Source organism: Salmo salar, chromosome ssa04 (assembly GCF_905237065.1).
Source record: "Salmo salar chromosome ssa04, Ssal_v3.1, whole genome shotgun sequence".
Classification (NCBI taxonomy): Eukaryota; Metazoa; Chordata; class Actinopteri; order Salmoniformes; family Salmonidae; genus Salmo; species Salmo salar.
Window position 1 is genome coordinate 56,326,797 of NC_059445.1, and position 15,970 is coordinate 56,342,766.

At 42.5% G+C, this 15,970-nt stretch overlaps 1 protein-coding gene across 3 annotated transcripts in view; it reads right to left on the reverse strand.

Moving 5' to 3' along the window:
- Positions 1–15,970, reverse strand: part of LOC106603519 (vacuole membrane protein 1) — a 110,853-nt gene that overhangs the window by 70,881 nt on the left and 24,002 nt on the right. For all 3 annotated transcript variants that reach the window (XM_014197320.2, XM_014197321.2, XM_045717121.1), the window contains exons 4-5: positions 14,850–14,940; positions 13,437–13,547 (exon numbers count right to left, since the gene is read on the reverse strand). In XM_014197320.2, coding sequence (XP_014052795.1) covers positions 13,437–13,547; positions 14,850–14,940 — 202 coding nt within the window. The remainder of the gene's footprint in view (positions 1–13,436; positions 13,548–14,849; positions 14,941–15,970) is intronic.

Below are 15,970 nucleotides of genomic sequence, written 5' to 3' on the forward strand. Positions count from 1 at the left end.
GTGCATGCGTACGTGCTTGCGTGTGTGTGTGTGCATGCATGTGCGTGTGTTTCAGAGGAAATGTGAGTGTCAGTGTGGGTGTAATGGAGTTTGTTCATTTGTTTCTCTGGATGAATTTAAATGGCTTTGTACTGTGTAGGTGTCTGCATGACTCTGAATGTGATAGGCATCTAGATTTCTAACTAGACAATAGTCCAGCACTGATATGACTGAGTGGAAAGATACTACAGATGTTGGTTGGCACGCTCTTACACAGTGTTGTTGTTAATTTGAGCTGTGTTGGTCAACAGTAAAACTTAATTTCAGGGGCTTTTCTGGGGAAAATGTGTTTAAGCTATGCAAACCATTCTACAACGTGTAATTTAGAAAATCCTACAAGTCTGGATATAGAAAACTACAGAATGTCTCCTTTATTTATCTAATCCTCTGGGTTATTTCTGAAAGACAAGACATGGTAAATCACACTGCTTAGACAAACACTATAGTCTTTTTATAATACCAAGAACAGCTAGCGTTTTCTGCAGGTTTAACTGACATTATAGTGATAGTCATAAAACACACACACACACACACACGGCCGAACTACCTCATTTGGGGCCCTGGGGCACCTACCGTACCTCTGTTCACAGAGAAAGATTTGCAGTTTTATCATTCTACTCTACAATTTTTTTTCATGAGGCTTAGAGAACATTTTGCCGTTTTAAAGCACATTTCCTGCAATTCTGCGCATTTTGCCTTTGGGACAGAGAAAAATGTGCTATTTTATAGCTCATCTCATGCTATTCTTCACAAGTCATAAGAGAAACCTTTGCAGTTTTAAAGCTAATTTCCAGCTATTCTACACATTGTCTTTGCTTATGACATGTTCATATGCTATCTGGGGGGCGGGGGCTGGAGGTCGGGGCCCTGGGGCACGTGGTTGCTTTTATCCAAACACAAATGTGTTCGACTTCGAATATAATGTTTTTTTTAATACTTTGTTGCTGTTGATTTACTGTTAATCACAGCAATTTTCTAAGCTTCCCATAATTACTTAATGACAAAAGCCATTATTGAATGCAACTTAATGGTGGATGACTCAAATGAGCTCTCGTCAAAACTATTTACAGCTTTGCCTAGATTTCCCCAAGTCCCAGTCATCCATCACCCAGGCCCATTAAAACTGGATTCATATGATATACTGACACATCAGTCGTGGTTGACAAAACACATGATACAAACAAACAAAACAACTCCTCTAGATGCTGTGACAAGAGGGTAATCACTCATAGTCTTCATCATCATCCTCATCATCATCACCACTTTCATCGTAGTTACTGATGGACTCAGGTATAGGACAAAGACGTAGAAGTGTGTGTAGGATGTGTGTTTTCTGGGACCTAAACCCCATGGGAGTGGAGACTGTTGTGTCAGAGATCCAGTTAGTGGGGAACCACGCCTCAGCAAGTCACAGCGCCTCCCTCCCCCTTTCTCTCCCCTTCCTCCATCCCCTCCTTCCTCCCCCTCTCATGTGCCCTGGCACAGGGACGCCTCCACCCCAGGCCCGTGCTGTGAGAACTGTGCCCGCTGTGTGGGTGGATGGGTTGAGAGGGTGGGTAAAGTAAAGAGGGGATAGGCTCTGTAAATAAAGGCTGTGTTGCTGGAGCAGATGGTCCAGAAGCAGGAGCGCTGAGTCATGTGTCTGAGCTGAGACTGAACACACACACATAACAGGAAAACTAAGGTCATCACGGTCTCTCTGCCGACCCTCTGGTTTTGAGGTGCATTCACAACTCTATTGTTTTTAAGAGCAGTACTTTCTAAGCAGCCGGGTGAATCATATTTTTTATTTAACCTTTATTTAACTAGGCAAGTCAGTTAAGAACAAATTCTAATTTACAATGACGGTCTACCGGGGAACAGTGGGTTAACTGCCTTGTTCAGGGGCAGAACAACAGATTTTTACCTTTTCAACTCGGGGATTCGATCCAGCAACCTTTCGGTTACCAGCCCAATGCTCTAACCACTACCTGCCGCCCCAAACTCTTCAACCTAGGACAGGGGGCATGTGTGTGTTTATCCAATAGCCAGTCTTGTCCATATATACTCAGTAGCTCACAGTCTCACTGGGACACAAACACAAAGCAGACAAGTGCAGAAATTTAAATGTCAGTGAACAGGAGATTCTCCTCTTCACTGTCTGAGTGAGTCAGAGTCAGCGCTGAAGTTGTCCTGATACTATCTCCCTCTGCTGAGTGCTGATGGTACAACACACTATTGGGATATTATACAGAATCACCATTGCGATCAGGAGAGCGCCACATCCTGTATATTTCAGACATAAATGAATAGAAAAGACATTGCCTTTTAGAACAGAGGCCTCTGTCTCATCTCATGCCACTATATCAGACACAGGAACTGAGAGTCACATGATGACACTCAAGTCATAAGACACCTCATAAGCAGAGCCCTTTATGTCCTTAGGAATCATCTTGTTTTGTACAATGTCCACAGGAAGCTCTGGTTAATATAGGAATCCCTGTGACATCATGACCTCTCAGTGACTCTTCCTATAGGACTGCTATAACTGAGTCCAATGGTGTTACCTCCTAAAGGAGAGAGTACCTCTACATCAGGGATGGGCAACTTTGATGGTGGTGGGGCCCACAAAAAAACAGAACTCATCATGAGTGGCTCGCTAGACTAACTTACCAATCATGGGCCGACATGGGCTAATTTAGTGACGGCTGATGCCCACCAAATTTTGAAATTGCACCTTGCGTATTCTATTACTCTAACTGTCAACAGTAAGTTGAGACCCCGACTGAGTAAAAATTTTTTTAAAAAATAAATAAATAATAACAATAATAATAATAATAAATATATATATATAAACTCAGCAAAAAAAAGAAACGTCCTCTCACTGAGTAAATGCACACACGCTGCTGGAGGTATCTCTGCCTTGCGGTCAGAGGCCAAGAAGTTGCCATACCAGGCAGTGATGCAGCCCATCAGGATGCTCTCGATGGTGCAGCTGTAGAACCTTTTGAGGATCTGAGGACCCATACCAAATCTTTTCAGTCTCCTGAGGGTGGAATAGGTTTTGTCGTGCCCTCTTCCTGTCTTCATACACTTGATACAAGCCCAAATCTTTTGCATTTATAACACTGGAGGGGCTTGTGCAAAGGCTCTAACTGGGTATCTCATAAAGCCTAGCTTTACATGAAAGGGAGAGACTTATGAGAAAAAGCTATAATACGAACGGAGTGGGTTTCCTTACTCCATCCAGGTCAGTCGACGTACACCAATCACTTCACCTACTTCCCCAGATATAAACTCAGCAAAAAAAAGAAAAATGTCCTCTCACTGTCAACTGTGTTTATTTTCAGCAAACTTAACATGTGTAATAGAGGTCGACCGATTATGATTTTTCGCCGCCGATACCGATACCGATTATTTGAGGTCCATAAAACCCGATACCGATTAATCGGCCAATTTCTTTTACAAATATATTTGTAATCATGACAATTACAACAATACTGAATGAACTATTATTTTAACTTAATATAATACATCAATAAAATCAATTTAGCCTCAAATAAATAAGGAAACATGTTCAATTTGGTTTAAATAATGCAAAAACAAAGTGTTGGAGAAGAAAGTAAAAGTGCATTATGTGCCATGTAAGAAAGCTAACGTTTAAGTTCCTTGCTCAGAACATGAGAACATATGAAAGCTGGTGGTTCCTTTTAACATGAGTCTTCAATATTCCCAGGTAAGAAGTTTTAGGTTGTAGTTATTATAGGAATTATAGGACTATTTCTCTCTATACGATTTTTATTTCATATACCTCTGACTATTGGATGTTCTTATAGGCACTTTAGTATTGCCAGTGTAACAGTATAGCTTCCGTCCCTCTCCTCGCTCCTACCTGGGCTCAAACCAGGAACACATCGACAACAGCCACCCTCGAAGCAGCGTTACCAATGTAGAGCAAGGGAAACAACTACTCCGAGTCTCAGAGCGAGTGACGTTTGAAACGCTATTAGTGCGCACCCGCTAACTAGCTAGCCATTTCATATCGGTTACACCAGCCTAATCTCGGGGGTTGATAGGCTTGAAGTCATACACAGCGCAATCCATTGCGAAGAGCTGCTGGCAAAATGCACGAAAGTGCTGTTTTGAATGAATGCTTACGAGCCTGCTGGTGCCTACCATCGCTCAGTCAGACTGCTCTATCAAATCATAGACTTAATTATAACATAATAACACACAGAAACACGAGCCTTAGGTCATTAATATGGTCGAATCCGGAAACTATCACGTTTATTCTTTCAGTGAAATACGGAACCGTTCCGTATTTTATCTAACGGGTGGCATCCATAAGTCTAAATATTCCTGTTACATTGCACAACCTTCAATGTTATGTCATAATTACGTAAAATTCTGGCAAATTAGTTCGCAACGAGCCAGGTGGCCCAAACTGTTGCATATACCCTGACTCTGTGTGCAATGAATGGAAGAGAAGTGACACAATTTCACCTGGTTATTATTGCCTGCTAACCTGGATTTCTTTTAGCTAAATATGCAGGTTTAAAAATATATACTTCTGTGTATTGATTTTAAGAAAGGCATTGATGTTTATGGTTAGGTACAATCGTGCAACGATTGTGCTTTTTTTGCAAATGCGCTTTTGTTAAATCATCCCCCGTTTGGTGAAGATGGCTGTCTTTGTTAGGAAGAAATAGTCTTCACAGTTCGCAACGAGCCAGGCGGTCCAAACTGCTGCATATACCCTGACTCTGTAGCAGAGGTGACACATTTTCCCTAGTTAAAAGAAATTCATGTTAGCAGGCAATATTAACTAAATATGCAGGTTAAAAAATATATACTTGTGTATTGATTTAAGAAAGACATTGATGTTTATGGTTAGGTACAAGTTGGAGCAACGACCATCCTTTTTCGCGAATGCGCACCGCATCGATTATATGCAACGCAGGACAGGCTAGATAAACTAGTAATAGAGGAGGGATTGTGCGTTCCTGGTGTAACTCATGCAGTTGTTGTTGCCATCCTGTACCTGTCCTGCAGGTGTGATGTTCGGATGTACCGATCCTGTGCAGGTGTTGTTACACATGGTCTGCCACTGCGAGGATGATCAGCTGTCCGTCCTGTCTCCCTGTAGCGCTGTCTTAGGCGTCTCACAGTATGGACATTGCAATTTACTGCTCTGGCCACATCTGCAGTCCTCATGCCTCCTTGCAGCATGCCTAAGGCACGTTCACGCAGATGAGCAAGGACCCTGGGCATCTTTCGTTTGGTGTTTTTCAGAGTCCGTAGAAAGGCCTCTTTAGTGTCCTAAATTTTCATTACTGTGACCTTAATTGCCTACCGTCTGTAAGCTGTTAGTGTCTTAACGACCGTTCCACAGGTGCATGTTCATTCATTGTTTATGGGTCATTGAACAAGCATGGGTAACAGTGTTTAAACCCTTTACAATGAAGATCTGTGAAGTTATTTGGATTTTTGTGAATTATCTTTGAAAGACAGGGTCCTGAAAAAGGGCAGTTTCTTTTTTTGCTGAGTATATATATATATATATGCGTGAAGGTCTGTAGGAAGTCAGGCGCAGGAGAGCAGATATCTGGTAGCAAAACGGAGCCTTTTATTTGGCGAACCAAAAGCACACGGCACAAACAAACACGAAATACAAATACAGGTTGAACATAACCCAGCGCAACCAGCCTAACGTGTGCATACATGAAAACAGATAAACAATACCACACAAAGACATGGGGGAAACAGAGGGTTAAATACACAACACATAATGAGGGAAATGAGAACCAGGTGTGTGGGAAATCGAGACAAAACAAATGGATCGGCGATGGCTAGAAGACCGGCGACGTCGACTGCCGAACACCGCCCGAACAAGGAGAGGCATCGACTTCGGCAGAAGTCATGACATATATGACAGTAACAGTCAAAAGTTTGGACACACTTACTTTCAAGGGTTTTTCTTTATTTTTACTATTTTCTACATTGTAGAATACTAGTGAAGACATCAAAACTATGAAATAACACCTATGGAATCATGTAGTAAGCAAAAAAGTGTTCCACAGATTCTTCAAAACAGCAACACTTTGCCTTGATGACAGCTTTGCACACTCTTGGCATTTTCTCAACCAGCTTCACGAGGAATGCTTTTCCAACAGTCTTAAAGGAGTTCCCACATATGCTGAGCACTTGTTGGCTGCTTTTACTTCCCTCTGCGGTCCAACTCATCCCAAACCATCTCAATTGGGTTGAGGTCGGTGATTGTGGAGGCCAGGTCATCTGATGCAGCACTCCATCACTCTCCTTCTTGTTCAAATAGCCCTTACACAGCCTGGAGGTGTGTTGGGTCATTGTCCTGTTGAAAAACAAATGATAGTCCCACTAAGCGCAAACCAGATGGGATGGCGTATCGCTGCAGAATGCTGTGGTAGCCATGCTGGTTTAGTGTGCCTGGAATTCAAAATAAATCACTAACAGTGTCACCAGCAAAGCACCCCCACACCATCATACCTCCTCCTCCATGCTTCACTGTGGGAACCACACATGCAGAGATCATCCGTTCACCTACTCTGTGTCTCACAAAGACATGGCGGTTGGAACCAAAAATCTCGAATTTTGACTCATCAGACCAAAAAACAGTTTTCCACCGGTCTAATGTCCATTTCTTGTGTTGGCCCAAGCAGTACTCTTCTTCTTATTGATATACTTTAGTAGTGGATTCGACCATGAAGGCCTGATTCACACAGTCTCCTCTGAACAGTTGATGTTGAGATGTGACTGTTACTTGAACTCTGTGAAGCATTTATTTGGGATGTAATCTGATGTGCAGTGAACTCTAATGAACTTCCTTTCCTGTGGCGGTCCTCATCATAGCGCTTGATGGTTTTTGCGACTGCAATTGAAACTTTCAAAGTTCTTGAAATTTTCCATATTGACTGACCTTCATGTTTTAAAGTAATGATGGGCTGTCATTTCTCTTTGGTTATTTGAGCTGTTCTTGCCATAATATGGACTTGGTCTTTTACCAAATAGGGCTATCTTCTGTATACCACACATAACTTGTCACAACTTAACTGATTGGTTCAAACACATTAAGGAAAGAAATTCCACAAATGTACTTTTAACAAGGCACACCTGTTAGTTGAAATGCATTCCAGGTGACTACCTCATGAAGCTGGTTAAGAGAATGCCAAGAGTGTGCAAAGCTGTCTTCAAGGCAAAGGTTGGCTATAGTCACATTCTGTTAAAGGTCCCCAAAGCACACACATCCCTGGGTCGCTCGTCTTTTCAGTTCGCTGCCGCTAGCGACTGGAAGGAACTGCAACAAACACTCAAACTGGACAGTTTTATTTCAATCTCTTCATTCAAAGACTCAATCATGGACACTCTTACTGACAGTTGTGGCTGCTTTGCGTGATGTATTGTTGTCTCTACCTACTTTCATTTAATTTTATTTTTAATCCCAGGCCCCCGTCCCTGCAGTAGGCCGTAATTGTAAATACGAATTTGGTTCTTAACTGACTTGCCTAGTTAAATAAATGTTAAATAAAAAATGTATTAAATAAAAATTTGAAGAATCTCAAATATAAAATATATTTTGAATTGTTTAACACTTTTTTGGTTACTACATGATTCCATATGTATTATTTCACAGTTTTGATGTCTTCACTATTATTCTACAATGTAGAAATTTGTATAAATAAATAAAAACCCTGGAATGAGTAGGTGTGTCCAAACTTTTGACTGGTACTGTATATTTTTATATATTTTATACACTACTGTGAAAAGACGCCTCACAAGTCCTCAACTGGCAGCTTCATTAAATAGTACCCACAAAACACCAGTCTCAACATCAACAGTGAAGAGGTGAGTCCAGGATGCTGGCCTTCTGTTCAGTGTCTGTGTTCTTTTGCCCATCTTAATCTTTTATTTTTATTGGCCAGTCTGAGATACGGCTTTTTCTTTGCCACTCTGCCTAGAAGGCCAGCATCCCGGAGTTGCCTCTTCACTGTTGATGTTGAGACTGGTGTTTTGCGAGTACTATTTAATGAAGCTGCCAATTGAGGACTTGTGAGGTGTCTGTTTCTCAAACTAGATACTCTAATGTACTTGTCCTCTTACTCAGTTGTGCACCAGGGCCTCCCACTCCTCTTTCTATTCTGGTTAGAGCCAGTTTGCGCTGTTCTGTGAAGGGAGTAGTACACAGCATTATACGAGATCTTCAGTTTCTTGCATGGAATAGCCTTCATTTCTCAGAACAAAAATAGACTGACGAGTTTCAGAAGAAAGTTATTTGTTTCTGGCCATTTTGAGCCTGTAATCGAACCCACAAATGCTGATGCTCCAGATACACAATTAGTCTAAAGAAGGCCAGTTTTATTGCTTCTTTAAATCAGGACAACAGTTTTCAGCTGTGCTAACATAATTGCAAAAGGGTTTTCTAATGATCAATTAGCCTTTTAAAATGATAAACTTGGATTAGCTAACACAACATGTCATTGGAACACAGGAGTGATGGTTGCTGATAATGGGCCTCTGTACGCCTATGTAGATATTCCATAAAAAAATCTGCCGTTTCCAGCTACAATAGTCATTTACAACATTAATGTCTACACTGTATTTCTGATCAATTTGATGTTATTTTAATGGACAAAATATGTGCTTTTCTTTCAACAACAAGGACATTTCTAAGTGACCCCAAACTTTTGAACGGTAGTGTATATATATTTTTTTTTATTAGTTGGTCCGCGGGCCTACGAAAGGGTTGCCCATCCCTGCTCTACATGCACTGCATACAGCATCTTATTCACATTCACAGATAAATGGTGCCAACTCCTGCTCTCAAAAGTGGGTTTACAGTGAACCCTGTGAACCCAAGCAGGAAAGATGCATCAACCATTGTGAAGTAGAAGACACTATCTGGAAAGGGAAAATAAGTCAATGCAACCATCAAACATTGCGAAACTCATAACCGACATACATATGATTTCCTGTAGTAGTGAACATTTTCTATAGCAGTCAGAACAAGATTGATCAGATAAGGAGCAGTGTTCTAACCATAAGTCTATGGTTCTACCAAGGCCTCTGTGAGTAGGAGAGGACAAACCCACAATGATCCAAATCTTCCGACGCAACATCACAAACATTATGCACTCAAATAGGGAAAAGGCTATGCAGTGTTTCTCATAGATTTTTTGTTGTTGCAGCGGTGGCAAAGGTCACGGAAGGGGGTGTCACGGGGGCTTTAAAAACAAAACAATTATAAGACTGTCATAATTCCTATATTGAAACGCAGTGTCTGTACAGTAACATGCTATTCATGACATCAGAGCTCTGCATCTGCGCTTCACACTGCTGTATGGGTTTTGACTGACAGCTGTTCTGAACTTGAACTGACAGCTGTTCTGAACTTGAGCACCTTACATGACAAGCAGTTGCCCCAGTCCTCCCACTAATTGGGCAACTTTTTTGTTGTCTGAGTGAGGGAAATGCTATACATTAAGAGGACTCTATGTATTTTGAAAGATAAGACCTTGAGGATTATAATAAATACCCCTTTGATGTCATACAAGCAAACAAACATCTATGAGTCCAAATGTGCACTTCACACTTCCATATCACATTTCCAGATGACATGGCGTCATACCCTTGGCTGTTCTGAAACAGAATGAGCCTATGTTTGTCTACTGTGAAGAAAATTAGCCACGGCACAAGCACCTGAATGCAATCATGACTCCTTTCTATGAGCACCAAAATGATGATCTGTTTCCCTGAGTTGCATTGGGAAAGCCTAACACTGTACTGTTGTATTTTATAACTTAGCTAGTCATGTTGGCAATAGAACAGAATTTCAAATGATGCCCACCTGACCCAGATTGTGATTTATAATGGACCGTTTTTGGATTGCGTGAACAACAACATGAATTGTTTGAGGGCTGGGATGTGGGGTTGTTCTTCAAATAAAACAACTACAAGTGTGCCTGCTTCAGTTCCCCAATGGCAAAGCTAGGAGAGCTCAACAAAACACCTTATAGTTAAAGACTCTTCTTTGAGTCATAAAAGTGCATTGAAATTACTTAATAAGTGCACACTTTAGAGAGGTGTGTAGTCACTTGGAGACACCAGTTAGTCCTCTCACTCAAACCCTTGTCATTGTCTTATGTTGCACCAAATACCCCACATTTTACAGGAATATTCCTATGTTACTGAATGTATCCAGAGAATCTTCTGATTTTGTTGTAAACAAATGAGGCGAAAAGTACAGTAGATGTAATATTCACATTAAATCAACAGTGTAATGTTTGGATTCAGTCTTGTGTCTGGTGAACTGTTGTGTCCTCACCTTTGGTCTAATAATTTTGCCATAATCTCGAAACTGTTCCCTTCCAATTGCTACCATGGTTATGAATTTCATATTTCTTCTATAAGAACCATTTCAATTTAGCCCTATCCATATAGTCTGATTCAAAGCGTAAAAGGGTTTTAACTAAAACATTTGTTAAAATCAAATGTTGCCCAAGCCATCAATCTATAAAACCACCCAAGAAATATGTTTATTTGTAAAAAAATGTTTTACCATAGCCTGTGGCACCATACCATATTACCTCTGCAATCCGCCCTGGCATGCTGTCAATTAACTTCTGGGCCACATCCTGACTGATGGCAGCCCATTCTTGCATAATCAATGCTTGGAGTTTGTCAGAATTTGTGCGTTTTTGTTTGTCCACCCGCCTCTTGAGGATTGACCACAAGTTCTCAATGGGATAAGGTCTGGGGAGTTTCCTGGCCTTGGACCCAAAATATCGATGTGTTGTTCCCCTGAGCCACTTAGTTGTCACTTTTGCCTTATGGCAAGGTGCTCCATCATGCTGGAAAAGGCATTGTTCGTCACCAAACTGTTCCTGGATGGTTGGGAGAAGTTGCTCTCGGAGGATGTGTTGGTACAATTCTTTATTCATGGCTGTGTTCTTAGGCAAAATTGTGAGTGAGCCCACTCCCTTGGCTGAGGAGCAACCCCACACATGAATGGTCTCGGGATGCTTTACTGTTGGCATGACACAGGACTGATGGTAGCGCTCACCTTGTCTTCTCCGGACAAGCTTTTTTCCGGATGCCCCAAACAATCGGAAAGGGGATTCATCAGAGAAAATGACTTTACCCCAGTCCTCAGCAGTCCAATCCCTGTACCTTTTGCAGAATATCAGTCTGTCCCTGATGCTGCCCTTCTTGACACCAGGCCATCCTCCAAAAGTCTTTGCCTCACTGTGCACGCAGATGCACTCACACCTGCCTGCTGCCATTCCTGAGCAAGCTCTGTACTGGTGGTGCCCCGATCCCGCAGCTGAATCAACTTTAGGAGACAGTCCTGGCGCTTGCTGGACTTTCTTGGGCGCCCTGAAGCCTTCTTTACAACAATTTAACTGCTCTCCTTGAAGTTCTTGATGATCCGATAAATGGTTGATTTAGGTGCAATCTTACTGGCATCAATATCCTTGCCTGTGAAGCCCTTTTTGTGCAAAGCAATGATGACAGCACATGTTTTCTTGCAGGTAACCAAGGTTGACAGAGGAAGAACAATGATTCCAAGCACCACCCTCCTTTTGAAGCTTCCAGTCTGTTATTTGAACTCAATCAGCATGACAGAGTGATCTCCAGCCTTGTCCTCATCAAATCTCCAGTGTTGTCCTGTTAAATGAATACAGGGGGGAAATACTGCTGTGTGTTGCTATGATTCTGAACATCAGATAGCTAGCAGAAATGACAAGAAGCTGCCATGTGGGGAATAGTTAGTGGCTCGTTTCAGCTAGTTTCATCTTGTTCTTGATACCATGTCTTGTTTTGAGGTGTTTTGACTTATGTCACGTCTATGCTAATATGGCTAAAATTCCCTAGCTAGCTAACCAATAACTGTAATGATGCATTTGTATTTATGTTGTCAATAAACATTTAGAAACTAAATATAGTTTACTTGTTGTCAAATAATGAATTTTGAATGTAAGCCTGAGCCAACCCCTCTGATTTGCCCCAAAGTTACACACAAACAACCCACCCGTCTATAACCTCCATAAATACAACAGCGTCAATTAGCTTCACATTCAAAAGCAGGCAACTTTAACTGATTCCTCAAACAGCACAGAAAAACTGCTGATCCATTACCACAAAATACCATTAGATGGCGACATCCTCATTTAAAACAGACTGGCGTCTTGGAAAGTAAGTCAGGTCACCCAAAACAATAACAAAATAAAAACTTCTCAAATTACATATAGGAGCACAGAGAGAGTTGGCTTTCAAAAACACAGAATGGAGGACACACTTAACAATTTCCAGTTCAGCTCCACTGGCTATGCAATGGGACTGCGACTATGCTGCTCCCAAATGACAGATGGGTGGCTCAGTGTTAATAGTGTTCTCAGAGTGGTAAAGACTACCAGATGTTTGGGAACCCAAATCTGCAGCACAGCCAGCCAGCCCCTGTTCCTCTGCTCCACACTGCCACTCAAAACAGGGAGAGGGAGGGGTGGAGCGAGACAGAGAAGCAGAGAGAGAGAGGAAAGAGAGGGAGAGAGGGAGAGAGAAGGAAAATAAATAACGGGAGGGAGGAGAGAAAGGTTGGCTAGCCTTGCATGCACTCAGTCAGTGGGGTCACTGAGTGCGCTCGTTCTTTTTTTTGGACTGCCTGTCAAAACACTACTGCTATCCGCCCGCCCGCCCGCCCGCCCCGCTGCAGTGTGTGCCTCTTCACTGAGGAGATCTTAACACCACAATGTTCTACACACACACACACATCACGCATGCATGCACACAAACGTTCACACATGCATACATACACAAACACACACACTCTCTTCTGAGACACAGGGAATCTCCTTGAACTTTTAGCCATGTTCCAACCTCCTATTACAGCCTATTACAGACTCTCGTCTCTTAGCAGCAACTCACAAAACATCAACACTGAGTTTGAGATGGGCATCATACACAGTGTGAATGACTTGAGTAACGTCAAATCAAATCACATTTTATTTGTCACTTGCACCGAATACAACAGGTGTAGACTTTACCGGGAAATGCTTACTCACAAGCCCTTAACCAGCAATGCAGAGTTAAAAGTAAGAAAAAAAATGAAATATATATATATATATATATATATATTAAAAAACAGACACTGGGGATATTTCAACTTGAGTATGAATAGATTTGACATGGTATATGAAATATTCTTAGGTGCGCGTATGCTATTTAAATATGAGCATGCATTTGTAGGGTATATATGTGTTCTTAGAGTCTCAAATGATGCATTAACATGTATTGCACAGAATAGGAAAGCATTCTTGGGCTCAAGCTAAGCATAGTGGACACATGGTAGATGCATGTATTTGCATGGTATATTAGAGAGTTCTTACCAGGTAGAGGAGGAAGGTGTGCAGGCCAGTCCCCAGTCCCACAGAGGACAGGATACCCAAGCCTACCCAGTAGGCACACCACAGGAACCTCTTCTCCATGTGTTGCACATACTGTACACAGGGGACAGACAGTGTCAGCTTCACATCAGGACAAAGACAGACAGAGAGACTGTCAGCCATAAGAGACTCAGGCAGAGTGAAATAAATGTAAGTAGGAGAGACACTAGGAGGGAGGGAGGGAGGGAGGGTGGGTGTGTGCACCCTACTCGAGAAATAGGAGGCAGTGCCAAGCGTGAGAGGCAGAAACTCAAAGTGTACCACAGAAAGAGAGGGGAGGGGGAGCAGTGGGGAGAGGGGGAAAGAAAGCAAGTGAGAGAGAGAGAGAGAGAGACAGAGAGGGGGCAGAGGGGGCAAGTTATAGAGAGAGAGAAAGAGAAGGAGCAGAGAGCATCAGGGGTGAGAGAGGGCAAGTGATAGAGAGAGAGGGAGTGAGAATATAAGATAGAGAATATAAGCTAGTGTCTGTTGTTGAGAGTTTAGAGGACAGGGCCGTAGGGTAGGAGTGTTCAGATTCAGAACAACACAAATAGAGAGAAGAACAGAATCATTCTTCTTCTTCCAGGAAGACAGTTCCTACCCAGTTTATTTCCCCTACTCTTCATCAGCTCTCTCTCTCTTTCTCTATTCCTTTCTCCCTCTCTCCCTTTCTCCCTCTGTTTCCATTTCTCCCTCTCTTCCCTTCTCCCTTTATCTTCCGCCGCCCATCTCTCCCTCCATTATATATGGACCAACACCTCCTCCTCAAGCATGGGCAGACAGGTTGTTTTCTGGAAGGGCCAGTGATGGTGTAGATTACGGGAACACTGTGGAGGTTTTTTGGCACGGAACTCTATTTCCCAGCAAACCCCTGTGAACCCGGGAAAACAGCAGCAGCGTCTCTCATCACCTAGTAAAAAGCCTGGGTGGGAAGTGCCAGCCATGTCCAAATGTTTTTAGGCTTATCAGGAATTAATGACGTAACACCTTAGGACAAGAGCTTAAGAGTCTAATATGGTAAATAATATGGTTATTGTTGCAGCCTTAAAGCAATTCTGTTTGGATCTCGAGCCACTTTTGCTGTGGTACATCAGTTGTTATTTTGGTACAGGGCGCACGTGTGTGTGTGTGTGTAATCAGTATATTAGCTGTTCATGTGGTACAGCTAATGTACTGATTAAATAGGGCATGTGGATATGTGGTAAATAGGTCAGGTGAAGGTAAGTGCGTGTTAAGTTTAATATTATTTTTTTCAGCTTGTGGTTTTGGGAGACAACAGCTTTATAAAGTCTTAGGGATGTTAATTAGCAACCCCTGATGATGTGTGGACAGGGCTGCTCACACACACACACACACACACACACACACACACTTCACCTTCTGATGTGTTCCTTTAACCGAGTAGGCGATGGAGAAGAGGGTGACCAGCACCAGCAGAGACAAGACTGAATGTCTCTGCCGCCATAACCTGAGGGAAGAAGAGAGGAGGGAGGGAGGAGGGAAAGAAGTGTTTTGGAATAGGTTAGGTAGTTTAGGTCTTAGGAGCATTAGTAGATACTACACTACCACTTCTACACTCCATCCCCAGGGGGCAGCAGCAACTGGGCCAAATGCTCTGCCAGAACGCCTTGTGAAGCCTTCATAAGCACACAGGTGGGGCCAAGTGATGATCGTCAATCTGTGAGAGAGAGGTGGGCAAAAGCCTCTACGCCTGCTTTTGTTTGTTTTGTGTTATTTATACTAAACAACAATATAAACACAACATGTAAAGTGTTGGTCCCATATCTTATGAGCTGAAATAAAAGATCCCAGTAACTGTCTATACGCACACAAAAACATATGTCTCTCAAAGTTTGTGCACAAATTTGTTTACATCCCTGTTAGGGAGCATTTTATCCTTTGCCAAGATAATCCATCCACCTGAAAGGTGTGGCATATCAAGAAGCTGATTAAACAGCATGATCATTACAAAAGGTGCACCTTGTGCTGGGGACAATAAAAGGCCACTCTAAAATGTGCAGTTTTGTCACAACACAATGCCACAGATGTCTCAAGTTTTGAAGGAGTGTGCAATTGGCATGCTGACTGCAGGGAATGCCCACCAGAGCTGTTGCCAGAGCATTTAATGTTAATTTCTCTACCATAAGCTGCCTCCAACATCGTTTTAGAGAATTTGGCAGTACGTCCAACCGGCCTCACAACCGCAGACCACGTGTAACCACGCCAGCCCAGGAACTCCACATCCATCTTCTTCACCTGCGGGATCATCTGAGACCAGCCACCCGGACAGCTGACAAAACTGAGGAGTATTTCTGTCTGTAATAAAGCCCTTTTCGGGGGAAAAACGAATTCTGATTGACTGGGCCTGGCTCCCCAGCAGATGGACCTGGCTCCAAAGTGGGTGGGCCATGGCTCCGCCCCTGCCTAGTCATGTGATATCCATAGATTAGGGCCTAATGAATTTATTTAAATTTACTGATTTCCTTATATGAACTGTA